The sequence below is a fragment of the Lycium ferocissimum genome, chromosome 7 (genome assembly GCF_029784015.1).
Source record: "Lycium ferocissimum isolate CSIRO_LF1 chromosome 7, AGI_CSIRO_Lferr_CH_V1, whole genome shotgun sequence".
Lineage (NCBI taxonomy): Eukaryota > Viridiplantae > Streptophyta > Magnoliopsida > Solanales > Solanaceae > Lycium > Lycium ferocissimum.
Genome location: NC_081348.1, coordinates 48106773 through 48133792, shown reverse-complemented (window position 1 = coordinate 48133792; position 27020 = coordinate 48106773). Strand labels below are relative to the sequence as shown.

General features: G+C 35.1%; 2 protein-coding genes across 2 annotated transcripts; one reads left to right on the top strand and one right to left on the bottom strand.

Moving 5' to 3' along the window:
* Positions 1–2212: 2212 nt before the first annotated feature.
* Positions 2213–5239, bottom strand: LOC132065466 (large ribosomal subunit protein uL1z). The gene is made up of 6 exons (XM_059458880.1): positions 5128–5239; positions 4957–5001; positions 3712–3931; positions 2956–3121; positions 2639–2844; positions 2213–2532 (listed from the first exon to the last, which is right to left on the bottom strand). The coding sequence occupies exons 2-6, from the start codon at positions 4959–4961 to the stop codon at positions 2479–2481; spliced, it is 651 nt and encodes a 216-aa protein (XP_059314863.1). The 5' UTR covers positions 4962–5001; positions 5128–5239; the 3' UTR covers positions 2213–2478.
* Positions 5240–15969: 10730 nt separating this feature from the next.
* Positions 15970–21239, top strand: LOC132065465 (cytochrome b-c1 complex subunit 9-like). Its single transcript, XM_059458879.1, has 3 exons — positions 15970–16156; positions 16865–16912; positions 20928–21239. The coding sequence occupies exons 1-3, from the start codon at positions 16043–16045 to the stop codon at positions 20976–20978; spliced, it is 213 nt and encodes a 70-aa protein (XP_059314862.1). The 5' UTR covers positions 15970–16042; the 3' UTR covers positions 20979–21239.
* The last annotated feature ends 5781 nt before the right edge of the window (positions 21240–27020 follow it).

Sequence of the window (27020 nt, the reverse complement as noted above, 5' to 3'; positions counted from 1 at the left end):
CTTAGGTGCTATGATTTTTTGCAAATTTGTCCTTGTTTAAAAATGGAAAGAACAAATTATCGTAATTAGAAAATGTTGTTGGACTAAGGTTTAGCCAAAACAAGTTGGCTGCTTGAGCCAGTGGCACTAATCACCTTGAGCCAATAAAAATAATAGTTGCACTTCAATCGCTCTTTGAATAATGGTAGGGTCACGTGGTCTTTGATTAATGGTAAGGTCAGATCTAGGTGTATTCTTTATTGCCTAAGCTTAAGAGGCAAACTCTGGCCCTTTAGGTGGCTTAAAAACTAAGAGCATTTTTACCCCTTATACCCTTGATATGTAAATGGGAGCCTTTAAAATAACAATAAAGTTATATTTGTACAATTCTTAGGTCACAAATCCAAGTTGTAGAATCAGTCATGATATTACAGTCGGAATAAACTACCTCACACTCTCTTGAGATGCGGCTTTTTCTGAACCTTATGTGAACAGAAATGCTTTGTGTACCGACTTCCTTTTATGCCCTTGAATATTCTAAACTAATAGCTTGATCTTAGTTGATATTACTATAAAAAAATAAAAAATAAAAAAGGAACGAATGTCATCCCATACTAACTATTGCAGAAACTTGGTGTAGTTTGTAAGGGTCTAAAAGAAAATTTTCGTAACCAAATATGTGTAAAAAAAAGAGGGCCGGGGGGGGGTGGGGTGGTGGCGGGGTGTTATTCTTACGGCCCTTTATGCTCTTGAGTAAGTCAAAAGAGAGTTTTGGTCAATAAAGTTGTTTCTATATAATCCACAAGGCATGTGCTCGAAGAAATCATGGAGCAACTATGAATTATTTTTGCGTGATCTATAAATTATAAGTTCAAATCGTAAAATCAACAACTAATGCTTACATTAAGATAAACTACCTACATCACACTTCCTTGGAGTTGCAACCTTTCTCTCAATTTGCATATATTTGAGATGCTTTGTACACGGATCTGCCCTTTGAACTTTTGAGAATTCAAAACTAATAAGTTGATCTTAGAAGATAATATTATTAGAAGAATGGTACTTTATAGTAGTAACTACTACAGAAAGTTGGTGGTTTAAGGATCTAATAGCAGGGCTACTAGGACTTGGGTCTCTCTCTTGGGCGGGGCATCAAGTACAAGTATCTTTACCAATTAATCAATTTCTAAACACTGGAGTAGATCCTAAAGAGAGACCACTTCCTCATTGAATCGAGATCACGTTAATTCGAGCTTGCTCGATCTATTTAATTGAGACCTTATAATGCAATCGCATTCTCTGGTCCAATTGTTGTTTTTGTTTCTGTATTTATGATTTATCCGCTAGATCAGGCTGGTCGGTTCTTTGCACCTAGTTTTGGTGTAGCAGCTATTTTACGATTCAATTCTCGAAATCAAATATGTAAAAATCATGTTCTAATACTACTATTATAATTAACTATAAAAGACTTTGATACCTCGCTATTTCCAAAAGAGTTCGTTAACCAATTTTTGGTTCGAATAGGGGTCTAGAATATAAGACTCTGAATTGATCTTAAACCTAAGCTAATGCTGGGTGCAGCTAGGGGACCAAAAACTTCATATGTGGAGTGTAATTAATTTTGAATAACTAACCGAACCGAATCATTAACACTTTCGTAAACGAAAAAACTACGGCAATCACGGCTAAATATTCATTGAAAGCTAAATTTCTTTTGCTCTACACAGCCATCTTGGTTTCAATCATGCTAAATTCTTTTGCTCTGCTAGTTGTTCACAGGAACTTCAACAATAAACCTGTTAATTTTAAAAAAAAACATAGAGTAGATGCTTCTTGTTAGTATAATCAAGTATGAACTTGGACTTTTGGTACATTGGAGAAGTTTTGCGTCAAAATATATTCATCACTATAGCTGAACCTCAAAGTGCTGAACAATTTACAAATTATAGGTATGACACTTTAAGAGGAAGATTACGAGCCATAATTAGGGTTTGTTAAACTTCTTTAGAACAATATTAAAGAAAAACACTTTCGTGACGAAGATAAGTTATAGGACATAGGAGTAGTACCATAGTCAAAATGATATTTGAAAGGCATGGAGAATCGCTTATCAAAAATTTGGCCAGCATTCGAGGCCAGTATTTTATTTGACGCACTAGCTCTGCTAATTGGCTTCCATAAAGATAAATCAAATTCAAAAATTCGGATTAGTGCACAGGGGAGGGGTAAAATATCTGACCAAGTGAAATACAACTACTAAACATAGTGAATAGTATTGAATACTGAATACAGAATATCATGCAAAAGAAATTGTCACCGATAAATAAGAGAACAAAGAACAGAGCTAATACCGCTTGAAAAAGAAAATGTCTCAGCAAAATGATCCCTATAATGATATAACATTCAAAACATAATGAAGGATGATGACTATCCAAAAATTTTATCAGTAGCTCTTACAAGCAGAATGCACGAAAAGCTCCAAAAAAGAGACAAATGATCTTAAAAGACACGTTGAGTCTTCCCCATGGTGCTCTTCAAGTACAAGCATCTTACCTGCAACAATTTAATCCAGATTAATAAAAGAAAACAATGTTTTCGGTCTTGAACAATAATTCAAAGTTAACTGTAGATGCCTAACTGGGATGCTAGATGGACTTACGTTCTGCCAGTTCTTCTTTAGCAACGACACTAAGAAGTTAACACTCATTTGCACGTTCTGGAAGATTTGTTTCTCCTCCATATCACAATTTCCAACAGCAACACCCATGCAAAGCACCTTCTTCAACTGAAACTTGATGGTAGCCTTGGTCTCGTTCACCTTAGACTCAAGCGACTCCTGGTGGGTAACGAGAGTGGGAAACTTACCTACATTTACAATTCAATAGAGCCAGTTAAAAGATGATCTTAAACAGGTTAAACCACTTCAAGCAAGAACAAATTTCAGAGAGGTATTATTAAAATATCTATTAAACTTGCCTGCCTTGTTCAGACCAGGACCCAAGAGACGAGGAATCTGCTTGATGACAGATTCTGAAGCCAAGAAAGCATGGTACTTCTTTGCAAGCTTCTTAACTAACTTCTTGTTCTTGTTAAGCTTCTTGAGGCTTTCAACATCCATGTACTCCAAACCGATTTTTTCAGCCTGCAAAAACATGTGCCAAGTTCTGATTATCACCATGGAAACTAAAGATTCAGGAACAATTCACCTAAGAGTAGCTTCTAAATTTTATATCATTAGTAACCACAAAATTTACCATCAATGGAAAAATATAAAGTAAATATCATGAAGCTAAACTAATGGGACTTCTTATACCACTGCATCTTTCAGCCAAGTTAACATAACATTGAGATGTGACACAATTAAATCAAGAAAAAGTAGAAACTACAGTACCAAGCTAACAAAATAAAGCTAGAAAAATATCCCAACCCGTTACAGCCATATTTTGTATGTGATGCCACTCTACCATCTGTTCTTTAACTATTATACAATAATAATCATGTAACATCATTGCGCCCATCGCAATAACACCTCACACATATTCCAGCAGTTGATAAATGTATTTTACAAAGTATGAAGACTCAATTAGAAACAACCATGACACAAATACATAAGGGCGGCAATGGAAATCCGTTCATCAGTTGCATATGCACTTCCCAAATACTGTATGTGTGGTTAATAAGAAGCAAATCCAGTCAGCTAGTGATAACGATTAGTATGGAAAGAATGATTACCTCCTCGACGTGCTGAGCATCTCCAAGCATGCAAATCTTCATCTTAGGTCGTGGAATGTGAGGCAACCTCACGGATCCACTGAAACGCTTGTCCTTTTGGGGATCATAGTTCTTAAGCCCAATCTGGAGCTCAATAGTCTCAGAGAACTTTCTCTTCTTCTCAGCTGAATCATTCTTAATTGCAGAGATGGCTTCTCTGACGGCCTCGCTCTGTAGCTTACTGTAGAAAAGTTCAAATCAATTTAATGCAAATATTCAACAAGAAAAACAAGAAACAGTAATAATAATGTTCTTAACTACAGTACAATATATTAAGTACCCAACAAATTTACATACTAAAAGGAGCAAAAGAAAGAAAGATTCCGCTCCAATATCTCAGCCAAACATTTCAAACTGCAAAAGCAACAAAACGCTATTTGCAATAACTTTCCTTAGCAAACCCAAAATCCAAAAATCTACATTCTTATTTCTGAAACTGCTAACTATAAAATCTTACATTGTTTTCACTTTTCACATTAAGTGAAATGTCCTCACAATAACACTCATATGAAGTTTAAAAAAATGAATTTTTCTTTAGTTCGACACACAAAAAAGTGTTAACTTGAGCCTTGGGGTGCTCCCTTTCAAGGTCTCAAGTTCGAAACCCGCTGGGTGCAAACAATTTCTGAGGGCCATCGGACTGGGGAAACCTTGAATTACCCGTGGTGCACTTGCAGGAAACTCCTTGCCGAGGGCCTGTGCACCCCCGGGATTAGTCGGGGCTCAAAGAGACTCGGACACCCGGTGCTCAATCAAAAAAGTGTTAACTTGACATATTTACACAGCCCGCAAAAAAAAAAAATCATCAAACTTCAATCAAGAGGTGACCAAAATAATGCCAAATATTCATAAGAATTACTCCCTCTGTTTACTTTGACTTGTCACGTTCAAACTACGTGGACGTTGACCAACAATTTTAGGTGCATTTTCCCATCATTACATTAATACGAGAAGAATTGCAACTTATAGTACTTTCTCATGCAGTTTTTGGACATCTAAATTTTAACTTTAAAATATTAAATTAATCTAATTCAATTTAGCTCTAAATATTAGTCAAATTGACTCTCGAGAAGCGAAACATTTATCATATCAACAAAATCATAACATACAGAAACATACACCTATTACCAGATTAATTAATAACAAAACAATAAAAAAGCATACATAAAACATGTAAGAAAATGAAGTTTGAAGCTTTTAACATACCTCATGGCTCAAATACTTCTCTTTGTTAACTTCAAAAATTCACTTCTGTCAATCAAATAACATAAAAGAAAAAAAAAAAAAACAACCAAACAAAACCTTAACACTGTTAATCTGTAGATCCAAGTTCAAAACCCTAGAAATGGTGATAGAGATGGAGAAGAAGAGGTATACCTGTATGAGAAAACCCTAATTAGGGTTTGTGAGCAGCCGTATGAGTGACGGAGAGTTGGGTCAGATTAGTTAACTTATACAAATAGGGCTACAATGTGGATATTGGGCTTGGAAAGATTGATTTAGATAATCTGGGCTTTTTTATTTCGGGCTATTCGCACGAGTGTCCTACCTTGGGATGGTCTTTAACTTTTGTTTTTTGTTTTTTTTTTTTTTGTGCGGATTTCCCTTCAAAAGCACTACTCTTTAATTTTTCGTCTCCTCAAATTAAATCTTAGCTTTATTTCTTTGTTAAAAAATCAGTGGTTCTGGTCAACTCCCGCCGTACAAAAATTAGAAAAATAAAAAATCGCAAGCGCAGGATTTAGATTACAGGGCACCCAGGCATAGCTCGCCTTACGCCCAAGGCAAACTATGCCTGATGGCTTGCAAAACTCTACCCGAGGATTAATTTTTGCCCGAATAGGCCTAACTTTGCTACAAAACTCTGCTTTGCAATTTTTTTTTTGACTAAGCCGGAGTTCGAACCCTAAACCTCATGACATTAGGCGAAGGGCAAAAATTAAAGACCACCCTAAAATACGGGCACTCCTGAGAATTGCCCTTTAATCTTTGTCCCTAAAATCGATGGTCTTTAATTTTTTTCCCTTCGGCAATTTAAGTAACAAAAAAGTGATATCGAAAAAAACAAAAAAACAAAAAAAATCCGGCTTACCTTTATCTATGACCTAATTTCACAAGGCAAAGTCCAAAGATAAATTCTGTAGAAATTAAGTTATGTGGCATAATTTCATTTCTAAGGAGCTTATGTCAGACGAGACAGAACTTATGCCGAACAAGGCAAAATTTCTATAATCTTATGCCGAGCGAATTAGTCACTACACAATTTATGCCGAACAAGACAAGGTTCGATGAGACTTTGCCTTGCGAATTTTTTTTCCGACTCTGTTGGGGATCAAACCCAGAATCTCTGATTTCATAGACCAGCGAATAAGAATACTTTGATCCATAATTTTCATTAAATGAGAAGGAGGAGTAAAAATTAAAGACCAGCAATTTGAGGGACAAAAATTAAAGACCAATCCGTATGAAGGGAAATTCGCTTAAAAAGTTGTTTTATGTCATTCATGTTTTTAGATGTTGAAATGGCACCAGGTAGCCGCTTTTCGAACCGTTATTTAAGTACTAGACAAGATTTGCAAATATGTTAAAAATTGATAATTAATTAAACTTCAAGACACCGTGTCCTTAAGTTTCAGATTTTTTTAATTCAAACTACAGTGTCTTGGTTCAACCTTCTTCAGTTTAAACTTCAGCAATAGTATATCCTTAAGTTTTAACTATATAATTCAAAATTTAAATTTGCGTCTTGAAGTTTAACTATCATGGTTCCAACTTTAAGTAATAAAAAATAAAAAGAAGTAACAATAGTGATCAATTTGATGTAGTCTTCTGAAACTTGAATGACTAAAGCGATAACCATGTTAATGAAATTGTGTCCTTAAGTTTAAAATTCCACATACAAACTTCTGGATTATGTGTTAGTAAGTTTGAATTATGTAGTTTAAACTTTAATTAGTATTACGACAAAAATAAGGAGACAAGGCTTATATAATTTTAGAGTCATGCTTAATAGCAAAATGAAAATTCTCATTTATCTGGATATTACAAAGAAGCAAGTAGGAGAAAAAAAAAAAACAGGTAGTGAGCGACAAGGAGAATAAGAAGTTCAGGAGAAGGGGGTAGTGCTCTTTTTTAAGTAATAGCTAAACTTTAAATAATTTGCAAGCTCTGGTTAAAGCATACACAATGGCCCAAAAAATGATTGTCGGTGCACTTCGCCCTGTTTAAAGGTGCTAAATGACTTTACAGTACAATTATCGGCTAGCTCAAAACTTCGCACAATTCAAGAGAATTTGGTATATGTGCTCGTCTTTTATAAATGCATTTTGTTTTTCGTTCGGTGTTCACTGCATGTGCTGAGGTTTGATTAAGGGAAAAGGGTCAAAAATGTTTACCCTACGTTGGAAAAAGGCTTTAAAATATCGCCAAACTTATTTTTGGAGTCAAAATGTATACCTCTCATCCTTGGTTTTCGAATATGCCCACATCTTGAAATTATCCCCCAAAATAACGCAAAAATCATTTTTTAAACCGCTCCATCATTTAAACCGACCAACTAAATAATAACGCATCCCCTTATTCTCCCAATATGTAGGTTTGAAGTTTGAGGGGAATTGGGGAATAAGGATCTTGTGGGTTATTATTTAGTTGGGTTGGGTTTAAATAATGGAGCGGTTTAAAAATGATTTCGTTATTTTGGGGGATAATTTCCATCAAGACAGGGGTATATTTGAAAACTTTAAGGATGAGAGGAGTATTTTTGACCCAAAATAAGTTCAGAGGATATTTTTAGCCCTTTTTCCAAAGTAGAGGGGTATTTTTGACCCTTTTCCCTTTAATTAATGTGAATTTGCATTGAGAAGTCTCACTTCGAGTACAAAACATTAACTACCAAATGCGGCTCCATTTGTAGGGCTCGAAATGAACACCTCTAATTAAGAATCGATCGATACTTACTATCACAAGATACCAACAAAGGAGTCCAGAACCAAAATAACCCAATAAAAGACCAAGTGAACCAAAATACCCTAGGAAAAAAAAAGGAGTACCTTTAACGCAGTATTTTACTGCGCTAAAGGATTTTGACTCTCCCCATTAGCGCAGTAAAATACTGCGCTATAGGACCATTTTATTTTCCTGAATCGCTCTTTGTTTTACATTTTCACACTTTTTTACATACTTTTAGCCGTATATTAATCATGCTTTAAGACTCCGGAACTTCAATATTTTATATAGAACCCTACTTATTTTTGTGCGATTAATAAGGTAGTCTCAATACATCAAGGATACGCAAAAATTCGAATTGTCGTTTTAGTGGTTGAAAAGTGCTCGAAGTCCATTTTTGTTTGAAGACTTGTAGTCCTTAGCTTTACGTTATTTATGTTTTAGGGTTTCGTGTTATTTTTAAAATAATGCTTAACTTTATTTCGAATGTGTCACTTTTTTTAATTATCAATTTAGGATTTGACACTCTATAAACAATAATAAAGACTAAGATAATATTTATAAATATAAATAGAAACGCTTTAAATATATAATATTTACTTAAATTGTACAAGATTATTGTATATACTAGTGGGTCCCACATGTGGTATGCCGGAGACTATCCTTAGGCCTAAGGCTCATACCATCCCCACTGCCATCGCCTTCATCTCCATCCCCCCTTTTTCCTCTTAATAACGGGGCGCTCTAAGCTATGATCATCCCTCGCCCTTGTGCCCTTCTGCGTAACGTGCTTCTTCTTGGGATCTAGTCCCGCTGGCACCCTCAGAATCTCAGGCTGAGCTGGGTCTGGAAATTCGACCTCTTCCTCGTCAGGAGTTGCCACCGCAGGCGCCGAAGGATGAACCTGAAAAATATATAATAATTAGTACCATTTCTTATATATATTGAATACATTAAAGTTTGTTGAATAATCAAACCTGTGTATCGACGGGTGCTTGAGTAGGCTCCTGAGATGGGTCTGTAAGCTCCTGAGATGGGTCTGGTGTAATCTCCTGGACGAGATGTTGTCCGAGGTCCAAATAAAGGTTATAAAAATTAAATAAATATTCACCTTATATTGAATAAAATTGATTTTAAGTAAAAAAAACTTCTTACGTGCCTCAATAGTCTCACGAGAAGACACCTCCTCGGCTCGGCAGGCTCATGAGTAGGCTCCTGAGTGGGTCGCTCTTGTGGACCCACTGGTGCCGAATCCTAAAATATGAAAAATTACGAAATAATAAGTAACATATATATTTAAAATAAGTACTTTAAATAATCAAATATGTATTTTAAATATTCACCTTATATTGAATAAAATTAATTTTAATAAAAAGCTTACCTGTGGCTCGACAACATACACGTGGGAAGACACCGCCGACAGCCTATGAGAAAACGCCTGAGTGGGTCGCTCTGGTGGACCCACCGAATCTTAAAATATAAAAAATTACGAAACAATAAGTAACATATATATTTAAAATAAGTAATTTAAATGATCAAATAAGTATTTTAAATACTAACCGGGATTAAAAAGTCATCGAAGTCAAGAATCTTGGGTCCGTCTAAATTCCTCACAGGCCGCTCATCACCTAATGACGCGCGTAACGCCGCCCAATCGAAGTCATCACGCTCCTCCATATACGCATTCTGGTTCGGTTGAGATGAAGACCCATGTATCTCAATAAGTAGAAGCGCCGGAGTAAACGTAGGTGACTGTCCAACTGAGTCGCGCCACTAGCCTGGAACGGCTGCGGATGGAATAGAAAAGGAACAACCTCTGGAATGGGAGCGGCCTCATCTGCCTCATCTACTAAATGGTGTCCTCCACCACAGGTCCTCTAGCAGCACCGCGTCCTCTACTAGCACCGCGTCTTCCTCCGGCAGCACCACGTCCTCCTCCTGACGCCGCCTGATACTCAGCCTCTGGAACAGGATCATTCATGCGCCTAAACTCTCCTGCCTGCCGGATACCATCCTAAAAAATTCGTACCATCTCCGCCGCAAGCCCCGCAAGACATATGCTCTAACCCCAATATGCGTAATCGTTGTACGGCTACCAGCTGCATTTGTGTTCAACAGTAAAAAAAAGTTATTTTTAAAAAGTTGCAATTAATACAATTAAATAAATCTAAATACGATAAACTTACCAACGCCTCGTACTGCCCCGCGAGTGCTGTGTATGCCTAAACTGTCGTAAGACGCATTGGGGCATGTGGTCGTCAACGATGTCTAGATGTATCAATGGACACCGCGACCTCCACACCGCCCCGCCGCCGACCCGCTTCCCCAAAAGGCCGAACCCATCCAATATAGCAGCGTACCGCGTCCATATAAATAGCTGCATAAAATATAAATACAAATTAGTGATCACCAAGTAAAAAAGACGTTTAATTAAATTAATAATATAAAGTTAAATAGTTTTACCGCATCGTCCGTCATGTGTTCAAGTTGGTCCCGGAATGGAAGAGTCCACATCACGGTCAAAACCTGCCGTCCACCTTCTCGCATAGGGCATTCAATATCGAGGTAATGCCTAGGTACGGGCTGAAAAGCCAGCATCCTCTCCCACGCCCATAACTGTAAGCGATATTAGAAAATACTATTTTTAGTCATCGTTTCAAGATTTTTGTTTACATTAAAGGAACGCACACTTAAAATATTACCTGGAGAAGAGCAAAAAATCCACACATATCATTGACATGGGCCAATGGGGACGTTCGCAGATAGGCATCTCGCAGGTACGCCAAAACAACACCGCCTACCGTAGTCTCTCGGGGCAAGTCGATCCGTATGCTCCAAGAAGCGCCAAATATTATAAGCCGACATAGGCACTCGATATGTTCGTGAACAAGATGCCCCGAATATAATAAGCAGTACAAACGAGTACGAAGATCAACAATGTCCCGCCGAGCGTCATCCTCCCGTGTGATGCTCGCCAGCAATAAGGCAGTGCAATTAACATCCGCACCCGATTTGTCCCGAGATCCGGGCCACGGCACCGTGCACGAAGTGGGTTAACCTAGTCAACTTACCCATGTCCCATTGTTAATGAGGCTCGTACCGAGTGTATAATGGCTCTCCATCTACCCGCAATCCAAACAAGACCTCCACATCCGATTAGTGTTATCGAGGCCTCATTATTAAGGCGAAGTGTGTGTGTGTGTCTCCGGCCTCCACCGCTCAACCATGGTTGTAATGAGCGCCCAATCATGCTCTACCCGACCAATGGACACGCAACGATAGATACTGCCCCGAAACAATATCTCTAAGACGCGGAGGTGTGGGGGGCGCTCACGTAAAAGTGCCTACGCTCTCTACAAAGATATGGGGACGGGAGCTCAGTCGATATCCCTATAGCACCGTCACCCGTACTAACTTCGACATATGATTGTCTTGCAAAACAATCTCCGATCTATCATCGGGCCTCCGGTGAATAAGCACCTCCACGGGTGATCATTGGCGCTTCCGAGTGAACATTCGGATCTCTGAAGAGAGAGAGAGAGAGAGAGAGAGAGAGAGAGAGAGAGAGAGAGAGAGAGAGAGAGAGAGAGAGATTAATCATTTATAGGGTGAATATGTAAATTATGTTGTATTATATCTTGTGAATAATTAACATGGGACAAACAATTTCTCTCTCTCTCTCTCTCTCTCTCTGGGGGGGGGGGGGGGGGGGGGGGGGGGGGGGAAATAAATAACGTAACAATGCCATAATTAACAAAATAATAGGAGATTACTATATTTTTTGTAACTATTGATAAGCAACTTGAAAAAATAATATCTAATTATTATCTTGAATAAAATATTTATTTTGAATGTATAAAAATTAAATATTGCATAATTAACTAATAGCCTATATTTTTTGTAACTATTGACGAATATCTAATTATTATCTTGAATATTTGATTTGGTAATTTTGTTATCAATTTTTAGTAGATAGTCTTTTCCAAAAATTATTTTCACTCTCTAACCAAATATTGGAAGAAAATAATTATTTCTCAAAATAACTTTCGTCATATTAAATGTGCAGTAAATTTAATACTGTATGTGATAGTAAGAACACGGGGTTTTGAATTATGTGATGGCAAAGACTTTTAAGTTAACTAGTTTGGGAATCGGAATTCAGCAGTAGTATTTTCTTAGAACTCTATTTTGAATATGTGATATATTTTTAGTTGACCAAAATAACCAACACAAATATGATAAAATTCGACTAAAAGAGTATATTCGTCGACCACATATTTTTCTAGAAACTTTGCATTTTATCGTTAACGTATCTATTTATGAAATTCATAACAATTTTTATTTCTGTGAACATATATATTAAAAGAAGAACTTTAACTATTCTTTTTTAAGTTTAGTAGATAATCTTTTATTTATTTATTTATTTATTTTGTATGTTACCTAGTTGACATAGAACAGAATTATCCAAATATCGTGTTCTTAACCACCTGACTTCATCGAGTTCTCTCAAATTTAGGTTTAGTAGTTAATCTTTTTTGTTTTAATATGTTACCTAGTTGACATAGAATAGAATAACTAACATATATATTCATGCTTTTAAAATAATATAGATTTAACAATTCATAATCAATTAACAAAATAATAATTCATAAATAATTAACAAAATATCAATTCATAATCAACAATTAACAAATAATTAATTAGTAATGGCATATTTTACAAATAATAATGCATTACTATATTAAACAATTCATAAACAATTAACAAATTAACAATTCATAAACAATTAACAAATTAACAATTCATAAGCATATAACAAATTAACAATACATAAACATATAACAAATTAACAATTCATAAACATTTAACAAATTAACAATTCATAAACATATAACAAATAATAAATTAGCCAAAAAATAAATAAATCGGGAACAGTAGCGAAACGCTACTGCCCAGCCCGATCAACAAAAAAAAATTGATTTTTTTTCGAAATTCACGACGATTAAATGTTAAACATGCTTAGAATATAATGTATTTAACAAAATAATAACAAAAGTTCATAGTAGAAAACCTTAATCGAAGATTGTTGTAGGGTTGTTTTAATCGAGTTGTACGCCGCTGTTTTTCAAAATTCGAGCTTAGAATCTTGCTCCTTGACTTGAATATACCGAGAATCTAAACTTTCCCGACAAAAATTAATAGAAAAAGACGTTTTATGAAGTGGGGACCACCTTAAAAATGCCTCTAATGGCGTTTTTGAATTTTTTTTTGGCCGCTGAAGGGGACCAATGGTGGAACCCGATGGGGTTTTATTTTGGTTCCTATAGCGCAGTATTTAACTGCGCTAAAGGAGAGAGGCAAATATCCTTTAGCGCAGTAAAATACTGCGTTAAAGGACTTAACCGTGTCGTTATGGTTAAGTCTTTTAACGCAGTATCTTACTGCGTTAAAGGTACTTTTGTACCTATAATTTTTTTTGAGGTATTTTGGTTCACTTGGTCTTTTAATGGGTCATTTTGGTTCCGGACTCCCAACAAAGATAGACCTCTCAATTGATATGAATTTCTGACATCAAACAGACCAATATTAGCAAAAACAACACATTGGGTTAAGCACGATTGTTATCTTTACTTGGTGTGCAAACTTTTCTATGGCTAATGCAAGCTGAAGGCTTTTTTTGCCCATGGAATTGATGATATCAGCTTGTTCTAGGACTTAGTTAAACATGATCTTAGAAAAATGAGAGTGATAGCATGTCCAACTTGCTATGTCCGCTTGGGGTGATTGGGCATTTTTTGCTCACCAACTACGACGGTGGTGGTTTCCTTTTTAAATAAAGATAAAAAAAAAAAAAAATACGAGGGATATCTATGAATAATTTTGCAAAGTTTAAGATTGATTTGAACTTTTTTCTACACATCTTATTAGACAATTTGAAATGATGAACATAAATAAAATATGTCAGCTGGAGTTCTATTAGAAATCAAAATGAAAACATATATGATAGGTCTGATAACAACAAGCTCATTTTCAAAACAAAGTTTAATTGAAGAGATAGAAAATTCATTTTACAAAGTTTAGAGGTGAATTTGTTTGTACTTTTCTATTTTGCCAAAGAAGCAATATGGTCCCAAATTAAAGGTCTGAATTAATGTCCACTTCATTCGTTTGGATTTTTTTTTTAAAGTCACTATATTAATTACATGACTAATTTCCATAGACTTTGATTTATAAAGATGCAGATATTAATATTGGACCATCAAAGGTTGTGGTATGATGAATAAGCAGAGGCGGATCTAGGATTTAGAGGTTCTGGGTGCCACTCTGCCATAAAAGTAGACGTATTGCAATTTACATGGTCCAAATAGAGTAAACATTAGATAGGTTGGATCAACTATGGGTTTCGGTTTGAGTTATTTATCTTTTCGATTTACATAGCCAATATTATTCAAAGTATTATATTGATCAACTCAAGTTTACAAGCATAATTGATTACTCCTATAACATAAAGAAGATTTCTTTTCTAAATTATCGTGAACCAAGACTAAACATACCCTTTTCTCTTGTATTTTATTAAATCATTTAAATAAAAATTAAATATAAGAAACAACAACGGAAGAGAAGCTCGGGCAGCAGGGAAAGATTATTAAAATTTTGACGAAAAAAGAAAGAGAAAATTTGGGAGAAGAGAAGGGTCTGTTGGAAGAAGAAAACTATTTATTGATATTTTATGCTTAAAATAAAAATGAAGAAAAATGATACAAAAGAAGATTAAGTAAAGATTTGTTACACACCATGCATACAGCAACAGAATATGTTTCCTAAAAATGTTTTAAAATTGTGGCAGCAGGGATTCGATCCGGCATCCCTGGGAAGGGAAACATGGCTTTTAACTACTGGCACCACGGCTTGACTTTGTTCTCAGGGAGGCACGAGTTATATTTTTAAGATATCTTATACATATATACATATATACACAAAGTTTCAACCGAGTGGTCCGGGTGGCGTGGCACTCCCACGGTCCTACATAGATCCGCCCCCTGTGAATAAGATCCTTTCATTCTTAATTAGAATTCTCAGACTGGAGACATGAATATAAAAAAGTAATGATAAAGAGCGCTTTCCCCTTAAATGAGTCTTATACAGCGCGAATTTAAATTAATCGACGCTCATATGTGAATATGGAACATTGGGTGGGAAAAAAGAAACTAATATTGCAAAAGAATAGGCAGGCAAAATAGGAATGACAAATAGCCAAAAACAAAATCAGAAAGACTTTTCTTAGTGACCGTTTGACCATGAATATCTTTTACTTTTTTTCGAAGTTGAATTCCGGAAATCATGTTTGGCCATGAAATTCCGGAATTTAAAAAACCCAAAGTCATTTTCACTCCAAATTACTCACAAAGATTAAAAAACAATTTCAATTTATATTCATGACCAAACACAACTCCAATTTTCAAATATCATTTTTTCCTTTAAAACAAAAAATACTTTTTTTCTTCAAATTTCACAATTTTCATGGCCAAACGAACCCTTAGCAAAAAGAAGCAGCGGTCCAAAAGTCAACCGGCCACAAACCAAACTGGGTCGACCTAGGTTAATAATAATACACGGGGTGATAATACACGACCTAGGTTACAAAGATACAAATAGTAATATTGTAATATCAAGAATTTTCGTAGGACGAATAAAATCCTTTCATTCTTAATTAGAGTTTTTAGACTTGAACATGAATATTAAAAAAAAAAAAAGAAAAAAATAAGGATCGCTTTCTCTTTAAATGGATATTACTCACCTCAAATTCGAATTTATGAATATGAAACATTGGGTGGAAACAAAAATAATAATATTGCAAAAGAATAGAATGAGAAAATAGGAACGACAAATAGCCAAAACCAAAAAGACTTCTCTTAGTGTCCGGTTGAGCATGAATATTTTTTTTTATTTTTTTTTGGAGTTGAATTTTGAAAATCATATTTGATATAAAATTTCGAAAAATTCTAAAATTTGAAAAACATCAAAAAATTATTGTTACCAAATCACTCACAAAGATTAAAAAAACAATTCCAACTTATATTCATGACAAAACACAACTCCAATTTTCACAATTTTCAGGGCGAACGAAACGGACCCTTAGCAAAAACAGAAACAGCGGTCCAAAAGTCAACCGGCCTAACGTAACCACAGTCCACAAGCCACATACCAAACCGGGTCGACCTAGGTTAATACACATACACATGGGTGAATAAAATAGCTTTGTTTTCAGAACAAACCAAGTCCAAAAGCATTTCTCTTAAAAAAAAAAGTAGCAGATCTAAGCAAAACCTTTTATACATTCAAGAAAATGGAAACAACAGCTAGAAGAAGCGGTGTTCTTGAAGGATTTTACAGAGTAATTATGCGCCGTAACTCTGTTTATGTTACCTTTGTCATCGCTGGCGCTCTCCTCGGTGAACGGGTCAGTCTTTTTTTCTCTGTATTTCTATTGGATCTGAAAAAATATTGGTTCACTTTAATATCATAGACTTATTCGCTTTCGTTATTTCTATTTTCATACTGCTTTTAATTGCTGGTAAGGTCTACGTACCCCATACCTGACTTGTGGGATTATACTTGATATGTTGTTGTTTAATGGATTTAATTAATTAAGTAGGCGTTTGGCCATAGAAACCAAATATTTTTCACTTGTTATTTGGATTATTTGAAGTTGGAGTTGAAGATGAAGTTGTGTTTGGTTATAGTTTTTTGTAAATAATATTTGGTTGTTTGAATGTACTGAAAGTGGAAAAAAAAGTGAAAACAGTGAGGGGTTTAGGTGTTGTTTATGGAATTTTCATGGCCAAACGGGTCCTTAGGAAATATTACGCTCTATGTGGAGAAAATTTTTACGCCATGTAGGCCCATATTTTGATTTTGTTACCTTGTTTAGCCTATATTTGGATATAAACACCTTTTATATATCACTATTATACAATTTTGTACAAGGTTGATGCATTATGTATAATGCTTTCCCCCAGGTATAATGTTGTATAATATTGTATATTCGGCTACGTGGCGTAATATTTTATGTTGGGCTGTATATTTTTGAAAATTTCCCAAATAATTAACACATATGGGTGTGACCCAGTTTGATGTTTTTATTAGTTGTTGTTTTGTTGGTTTGCAGGCTGTGGATTATGGGGTTCATAAGATCTGGGAGAAGAACAATGTTGGGGTATGTTTGAATTATCTAAACTTCTTTCCCTTTATTTTGATTGTATAAATATGCATCTTATTTATCGTTTTATGTTGTGTTTGATTGCCAATCATGCCTTTTATAATGCTTTGAATTGTTGGTTCTTGTGCTTGAGGGTCTATCGGAAACAACCTCTCTACCTGCCAAGGTAGGGGTAAGGTCTGCATAAACTCTACCCTTCCCAGACCCCACTTTTGTGGGATTTCACTGAGTATGTTGTTGTTGTGTTCGATTTCCTGTGTTCTTTTGCTATGGTATTGTAGTAGGGATAATCTTTTTCCTTTGCAGTTGCATCTTGTTTTGGATGATTGTTACATATCATTTCATATTGTATTCTATTGTTTAGAGGTGTGAGACTGGCTATGGATGGTTTTAGGAGGGGTAAAGGTAGGCCGGAGAAGTATTGGGGAGAGGTGATTAGACAGGACATGCCGCAGGTCGGACTTACCGAGGACATGACCTTAGATAGGAGGTTATGGAGGACACAGATTAGGGTAGAAGGTTAGTAGTTAGTAGAGTGTGCCATACTAGTAGGCCGTAGGCTTAGTATTATTCTTGTAGTCTCTTGTCATTCGAATTCTGATACTATTTGTTGTTTTTTGGACTTTGATTATTGTATTTTTTTTTCCCCTTTTCTCCTTTTCTTTTACAGACATCTCTATCATGCTTTTATATTATTTTGCCATGACTTTTTATACTGCTTTGAATTACTTGTTCTTGTGCCGAGGGTCTACCGGAAACAACCTCCCTACCTCCCCAGGTAGGGTAAGGTCTGCGTATATTCTACCCTCCCCGGACCCCATTTTGTGGGATTTCACGGGGTATGTTGTTATTGTTGTTGTATTGTTCTGTATTGTTTTGATGAATATAATATTTGGATAGTGTATGGTTTCCCATCCTTGCATAGTGTCACACATCCAAAGGATAAACCTACAATATTATAAAGAGGGTAGGAGATCGAATTAATATTGAAAAGGTAGGGTGAAGGATAAGATAGCATTATTAAATAATAAGCAAAGGCGAAATGAGAAAAAATAAGATGACCAAATTGATCATTGCATAACAATGGATTTGATACAATACATTAAAATTTTAGTAACAATCAAATCAAACATTGTATTTGAAGTAAAAATACAATACAATGGCTAATAACTATCCAAACAAGCTGTTAAGAAACGTGTCTGAATTAGGTTGCAGTTGGGACGTCTTATCAGGTTGCAAACTTGCATATATGTCTAGGGCGTGACCATTTCTTCATAGGGTGTTTCCTGATTGTTTAAAATATGTTGTGCTTTAGGGCCCGTTATCATTGTTATGATGCATCTTTTATCATTGTTATGATGCATCTTTTTCATAGACTTTGTTTCTTTAAAGAAAGGAAGATGGTAGTAATGAATGGGTTTTTCCAAAAGCAATAGCCTTAGAATTCGTTGATGGTATTTTAAACTTTGTGTTGATGAATTTGGCAACCATCATGGGGTTCTGTAGATTGATTAAGAATCTCAAGGAACTAACATTGAGTTCTTTTGGGCGAGTTGTGTTGTAGACTATCATATGATTATGTCTGAAGTTTGAATGTTGTATTGGTTAAGTGCCTTAGATGGATTAGTTCCCCCTATTGTAATAGTTCATATAAAATGCGATAGATGGAGTATTCACTATAGTGCTTTGCTATCTTGTACATTCTACACCCCCATTTATCACACCTTTAGATAACTGTGTAGTAGGATCTTACCTTAGACAACTTCTACTTTGCCGACCTCTCAGTCCATCCCATTTCCATCCCCATCCTCTATTGAGCATCTTTATTTTTCTGGTTACGAAGAGACCTCCTCACATTTCTAATCATAGATGGTCCTTCTGAAGGTTTATAAATTTCAAGTAATCCAGTGTCCACCTCTCCCCAAGTAGTCAACCACCTTAGCTTCACAGTCATTCACCACGTGATACAGCTGTGGACGTGCCTCCTCTGAAGTTATTCCTTTTTGCACATGAGAAACAGATTCTCTTGCCATTTCCAAGTTTGGATTTGGAAAATCAACTTCATCCCTTCTTGATTCATATCCGTGTACTCACCTTGTAAGAATGCATAACCTCCACTGAGATCGATCTACTATTTACTGCATATTTATCGCTCTCCTTCCCCTCTCCCTCTTCGCCTGTTGTTTTTCTCTATCTCCCAAGCCTGATCCTTTTATTCGCATTTTACAAATAGTTACTAATTCTTTGGCTTTTATCTACTTTTTCCATTTCTCCTTGTTCTTCCAACACTCAGCTCCTCGTTTTCCATTGTCTTGTATTTGTTTAAATATCTCAGCTTTACTATATCTGTTTTCCATTTCGCTTCTGATTTTGCCCTTTGGTACCTCCTGTCACTACCTTCTTTCTTTTGCCTCTTCTATTTTTCCCTCCCCTCTCTCCCGTTTGATTTTTTTCTCTTCGTCCACCTTTATAACTTTTATTTTTCATCAGTTTACAAGAGTTATTCACCTGATTCTTCTTTACCTTTTCTCTCGTTTGTCTCTCGTTTGCCTATATTCCGGGTTCCTTCTTTTTCTTGCATAACACTGGTGCCCGGACAATATTGTACGCATCTGTACTCTTACATTCGTACTTGCTATCTCCTACCAGTGTAAGTACCCTCTAACTTTTCTTTTCAATGTTTAGGCAGATGTGAAGAGTTTACCTAGTGTCGGCTCGGTTGGAATTTGAACCCCTGGTCCTATGTTTGTCATCTAGCTTTCCGACCGCTAGCCCATCTCCTTGGTGTCTCTATGTTCCAGTACCTTGTTTACATACTTTTTCTCTTTGTCCTTTTCTCTTCTCCAAATTCCTCTATTGTAAAATGACATCATTTTTAGGACACATTTTTCGCCAGTTGGGATTTTGACAGAAAAAAAGGAATTTGCCAGTGGTCTTGTGGTTATTAGGGACTTGAAGAGTTGGCATCTGACTTCGTGGTTAGATTTAAACTAAGGAGAAGTCTTCAAGAAGTACGAGTTTGAAGTTTTGTACCTTGTGGCAGAAATGATAAATGATGTGTAGAAGCAGACCCGTAGGATGAAACAGGAAAGCCAGGATAACTTTCCTGCCAAAACTCTGCTTATGAAGTTGTCGAATGTTGAACGTCTGCTTTGATTTTGCTTCAGTGTAATCGGTCAGTAATTGCATTATTTTCTCTCTTAATATAGTGGAAGACTGGTGAACCGAAGTATGACCTAAAAGTTCCTTGGAATTTGGTCTAGTGGTAAGAGTGCAACTTGTGATGTGTGGATTAGAGGTACGTCGTAGGTTCTAACCCCGTCATAGACAAAAGCCTAGTATTTAAGTGGGGAAGGATGGTGGGCGGGTGCATTATCCATTGGGTTTCGAATTGTGTGCTACTAGCGTTCGAGGATTTCTCGGTTATCAAGAGAAGTATGACCTAAAAGTCAAAATACCGAATCAACCTTGAAGAGCGAACTTTGGTTCTGCCAAAACATTACGATAGTAAACCAAATTGAACAATGAATGTTAAGCAGTACAAGGTATGCTTAAGCCAATTCTTATCTGAAGTAGGTCTTTCTTATGTGTATCTGTATTAGCTCAATTGATATGAATATCTTTTAGAAGTGCTTGGTACATCTCGCTGTTATATTCTGGATATTTCTGATCCCATGCTCATATTTAGAGCCCGTTTGGATTGGCTTATAAGTTGCTGAAAACAATTTATAAGTTTGTTTTCACTTTTTGAGTGTTTGGTTCGACTTATAAGCCATTTTGTGCTTAAAATAAGCCCAAAAAAATAATTGGGCCCGTTTGGCATAAGCCAAAAAAATAAGTTGGGCTACCTCAATTTTTTTGTTTTTGTTTTTTGGCTTATAAACTGTTTTCAGCTTATAAGCTGCTTTTTTTAAGCACATCCAAACAGGCTCTTAGTTCTCAATAGTAACTCTTTTGGTTGGTTATTGGGATATCATCCATTTCTAACTTGGAGTTTTTTTGCGGAATACAGAAGCGTTATGAGGATATTTCAGTTTTGGGACAGCGGCCGGTTGATGAATAAGTTCTCACTAATGGAGTTTATTTGGATGAGACAGAAGTTCTTGTTATCAATCTTTCAATAATCGTTTTGCTAATCGGCCATGCTGGCTTTCTTTTAAATATTTGCTGTAGTTTTGGGAGGAAGTTCATTGAATGAAATACCAACTTGAAATTTATGTCATATTGGCTTGTGTTTGACACTATGGGGTTGGACAGGAAATAATCAAAATTGTGCCAAAAAGAAATACTTTCTTGCATTTTATATGAAAGTATTTGATGTTAATTTGGGTTATAAATTATTTTAGTGATGGTATTTTTGTTATAGCAAAGTAACTACAAATGTTATTTGAATTTAGAACCTCATATATTCTTTGAAATCCCTTGACCAGTGCTTGGATTTTACTTGTGTTAGTGGACTCAATAATATGTTTTGCGAGCAAAGCTTTTGATTTTTCTAATGCCAACTTTTTAAGAGTAAAAACGTATACACCTACACTATTATTATTGTTGGACCATAGTTAAAGTACTTAATATATATTTTCACCTTATAATTATGGTAAATTAGAATGATTTAGTGTAAACATTAAGGGGTTGTTTAGTAGGATGTATTAGTTAAAATAACACTGGTATTGAATTTTTGTACAATATTTGGTTGCAAATTTAAGTCTAGTGCGACTAATACATTACTAATATACCATATCACAAGCGACCCCAAGTGCGTGTAAGTTTTTACTCTCGGCTGGTGATTAAGATCAAAAAAGGGAAAAAAAGAAGAAAATAGTCACGAGGCAAGTTTTGATATCAATACTTCATCTGAATGATAACATGACACCCTAAGGGAACGTTTGGTATGAAGTGTAAGCAAAAATAGTTCTGGGATAAAAATTTAGTTACACATCACTTGTTTGGTTGCTAATCCTAGGATAAGTTATCCCAGCATTAAAAATAGTACCGGGATAACTTATACCCATCAGAGGGTGGAATAATAATTCTGGGATAACTTATCTCACATAGAATAGGGAAATTGACTAAAATAGCCCTGAGGGGAAATTTTAGGCATTTTAGGCTAAATAGGGTGGAGGGTATTTTTGTAAACAAACAACTTCCTCTTAAAAATTAAGCAATGCATGTTATTTCTAATACAACATACCAAACAGTAGATAGAAAATAATACCAGGATAACTAATCCCAGCATTAGTTGTCTTCAAACCAAACGGCCCCTTAAATTTTAAAGGTGGTGGTAGGATGGTAAGTATTGCTTCATTCTTAATTAGAGGTTTTGAATTAGAGTTCTGGGATGCAGTCGTTGAATCCGAATACCAGGTGGAAACCGAAAAACGAAGGCGAATGATGACATGGTGAAATACAGTTAAACCAGAAAAGCTTAAAACATAATTTGCCCCCAAACTGGCAACGAACCCCTTTGGCATCTCGGACTTCTACATCTAAACTTTTATGTACTAGTAATTTTTTCTCCATGTGTGTCTAATATACACCAATTTGGGGACAGAAAAAGATAGCACGTTACGAAAACCTCTCTATAATTGCCATTCGTTATAACATTTCACTATAATGCTTTTTGATTTTTTACTAATCGATTTTTCATGTTATATTTTATTTCTATAACAACATTCTACCTATAACAAGAGCCGACATTCATTATAAATGCAAGACGCTCTTTGCAAAGTTACTTTTCTATAATAGCCATACCGAAATATTGTGTAATAATATTTTGTAAGAAATACCGGAATTCTACCTATAGATGACAACTCCAATGTTACAGTGAAATTTTAGAACTTGTTGAGGATATTGGTAATGTGTCATTACTTATAGTCCAAATCCCATCTCATAACACCAATCAAGCAATGGATGTTATCACTTATATGGAGTTTGACACAACAGTTTCAATCCTTGAAACTCACACTTATGAAGAGATTATTGCACAAGTGATTGGAGTGGAAGAACAAGAGACAGCGGATATGTTGTTTAGATTTTAATTCTTTATCGGTATGGTACAACTAGTTATGAATTTATTAGCCTTTTCAATTTAAATTAATGAGATATGAAAATCAATTGAGATTTTAAAATTAACAAGTATATAATTTTCGTTTATAACATAAAAGGTAGAATAAAATAATTTTGCGTACTGTTGTTTCTAACAGCTAAATGAGATCTAAACATCAAATGCCGGTATACATACATAACAACACCTCACTGTAGCAGCCATGAAATTTTCGGATAAACACTGCCATTATAGAGAGGTTTGATTGTATATAAATTAGGAAGCTATTATGATTACCAAATTCTAGTCTGTTATTGCAAAATAAGGTACGATTGATACAAATTCGCCCAAACTTAACAATAAATTCACCAAACAAAGAAATTTGGAACTAAGATCTAAAAGCTCCTAGATAAGCATTTATTCTGAAAAATCCTAATTTATGACCTTACTAACTGAATATAAATATTCTCATCCTACAAATCATGATCTTGGCTAATCAAGCCACATCAAACCATTTTTTTTCTTCTTCTTCTCACGACTCTCTACTTCTGATTTCGAGCATTCTTAAAATTAAAGTTGTACTTGAACCTAAATACGCTCGTTTTCCTTGAGACATCAAGGCTTCACGAGCAAATTAAGCCATATCAAGTCAATTTTTTTTTTTTTTTGGTTTCTCTTTCATAACTACCTAGTTCTAATATCGAGCATTCTTGAAGTTGAAGTTGAAGTTGAACATGTTCGTTTTCCTTGAGACATCAAGGCTTCACGAGCTGAATTTAGTCCCTTCGGAGCTAGAATTTTATCAAAAGAAGAATAATCCATCCATTCCGTCAAAGAACCCTCATGCCCCCATTTCTCTGGCACAAAAACCCTACCTCCAACTTTTGTCCAATACCTCTTCAACTTCTCACGTCCCGTTATATTCTGCGGTTCGACGGAAGAATCGCCTATTTTATCTCCATCATCCACCATTGGCAAAGATTTAGAATTCTTGATAGAATCTTGATATTGGTATTCATCAAGTTTAAGAGAAAGTTCTTGATTTTCTTTCATTGTGGTGTCCATGATGGCGCATGCATATGTTAGCATTGGGGGAAGTCTTGAACTTATATAAATATAATAATGGGGATTTGTTGAGGGTAGTGGAATGGACATTTTGTGGTGAATTGTTATACACGTCTAAGACTTTCAATTAGACACTTTCTTAGACTATTCTCCACGAATTTTGGGTTTTTTATGTTTGGCTTTTTCTTTGTATGTATTAGGGAAAGTTGCAAAGTTCTTGCGGTTGGAGTATATATAACGTGTTCTTTTTCTATGTTAGATTTAGAGACACATGATGATTTACAGAAAAAGTGAAATATGGAGCAAGAAAAAGTTATGTATGTGTGGACTTATTTCAAAGAAGATTAATGTTAGATAGTTTTTCCAAACTATGTTGGAGTTATGACGGTCCATTCATTTGGTTCTCATGATAATAAATGGGAAAAATTGACAACTCACTTTTCAATCCTGTAATTAAAAAATATCTATTATTCTGACACTGTTAATTTTTTATACTAATTTCTATGAGGATCTTGCACAAGCAACCTGTAATGAACCTAGCTACTATTAATGAAACTAAGAATTCTCAAAAGTGGAGAAGGAATAGTTGGTTCACTAGAACTAAACAATGGCTTTTTTTTTTTTTGGATGAAGCTAAACATTGAACTATCTTATATGTAGGTTTGCAATTGTCCATGCAACGCAAGGGAATTTAATTTAACATTTTCCTAAGAAAGAAGCAAAAGATTATATATCGGTGCATTAATTTATTTTCTTGTTAGGACCAAAATAGAGTAGAATGAAATTTCCTCAATGTTCCCTATACAGTCCAATTGGTAAATTAAGGAAAGACATGCATATCAGATCTCTTGCAATATTAATTTCTTGAGGTATTAGTTTTTAATACATATACGAAAGACATGTGTTATTATATCATAAGAGAAAATGAGATCTCTTACCCTTTTACAATTTGAATAAAAGAAAGTGGCTTTTTAGATATTTTATGTGTGTTTTTCAGATTTCTTATGTATAAAAATGAAAATCTCTTATAAAAGGGTCATAAAACATTTTTTTTTTTGTAATGGACTAAAAAACCATTTCTCCATAAGTTTGATGGTAAGTAACTATTATTCTTAGCTAGAGATTTTATGTTTAAGTTCTACAAATGAAGTCATTTTAGGTAGGGAATAATTCATCCTTCAGAAGGGACTTTCTGCCACAAATCTGAATTAGTTAAGTCCCAAAGAAAATTGATACTGAATACTGCGTGGAAATTAAACTGACAAAAAAGAAATATAACAGGGCGAGATGCAATTGAAAAAAGGCTTAATACATACACATCTAATTACCAAACTCCAAATCCCTTAGACACACTCCTTAATTAGAAAAAAAAAAAGAAAAAAAAAATAGAAAGAATTACCTCGTTTAATTGAGGCAAATTTTGATGTCAATACTTCTGATTGGAATGATAACATGACACCACTAAAAGTGGTGGAAGTGTGGTAAGTACCTCCATCTTTAATTAGAGGTTTTGAGTTCGGATCTAGAAAATAAAATTGCTTTTGGTAGGAAGCATTTTATTCTCCAAAGTGTGACTTCCCGACGCAAATCCGACTTGAATGGATGATCCAAAGGGATACCAAATATTGCGGGAACAAAAAAAGAATAAGAAAAGAACGATAAAATGGCGAAACATAATTAGGAAAAGGAACGCTTGATACATAGTTTGCCTCCAAAACTTGTAACAAGATCCCTTTTAACACACTTCTATTTCACGAGCAACCTTTTACACACCAAAACTTTTCTCAAAATTGAGTCTAATAAGCACCAATTCGGGACCCAAAAAAGATAGTACGTTTTATAAATTAGGAAGTTTAATAGTAATATATTGGAGGCAGAAAAAAACATACGTTGATTAAAGTAATGCTCAATTAATTTTGAACTCACTGCAACCTTACATATATTACATAATATCATTTCTAGCCTCGGTTTTTAATACCGTAGTATAAGGGAACGAATCTGCAATTATTCTTCCAAAAGAACATATAAAGTTACAATGATTTCTAAATTCTAGTCTGTTTTATTGCAAAATAAGGCATGATAGATACAAATTCGCCAAATTTAACAATAACTTCACCAAACAAGAAAATTTTCAAACTAATATCTACGGGCTCCTAGATAAGCATTTATTCTTGAAATATCCTAATTTATGATCTCACTAACTTAACATCCATCATCTGCTTGAAGAAGAAGTTGAGCGTACATGCTCATTTTCCTTGAGACATCTTTTTTTCCTATTCTGTCACGACTATCTACTTGACTACTTCTGATTTTGAGCATTCTTGAAGTTGAAGTAGTAGTTGAACCTGAACGAGCTCGTTTTCCTTGAGACATCAAGGCTTCCCGAGCTGCATTTAGTCCCTTCGGAGCTAGTATTGTATCAAATGAAGAATAATCCATCCATTCCCTCAAAGAACCCTCATATCCCCATTTTTCTGGCACACAAACCCTACCTCCAATTTTTGCCTGATGCCTCTTCAACTTCTCACGCCCTGATAACCCTAATTTCTCCGATTCGATGAAAAAATTTCCCCTTTTATCTCCATCATCCACCATTGACAATGATCCAGAGTTCTCGATAGAATCTTTTTGATATTCACCTTGCTTAAGACAAAGTTCTTGATTTCCTTTCATTGTGGAGTCGAAAAGGTTACATGTTTTATCTCCATCATCCGCCATTGACAAAGATCCATAGTTCTTGATAGCTTGATATTGATATTCACCTTGTTTATGCGAGAGTTCTTGATTTTCTTTCATTGTGGAGTTGATACGATGCTTGTATGTTAGTATAGGGAGAAAAAGGTGTTGAATTTATAAATTTAATAAAGGGTACTTTTTATGACCAATGGGTGGTGAATTTTTATACACGTTTAAGAGCTTACATTTTTGACACTTTCTTGATTATTCTATACACGAATTTTGGCCTTGTGGGGTTTCTATGTTCGGCTTTTTTGTTGT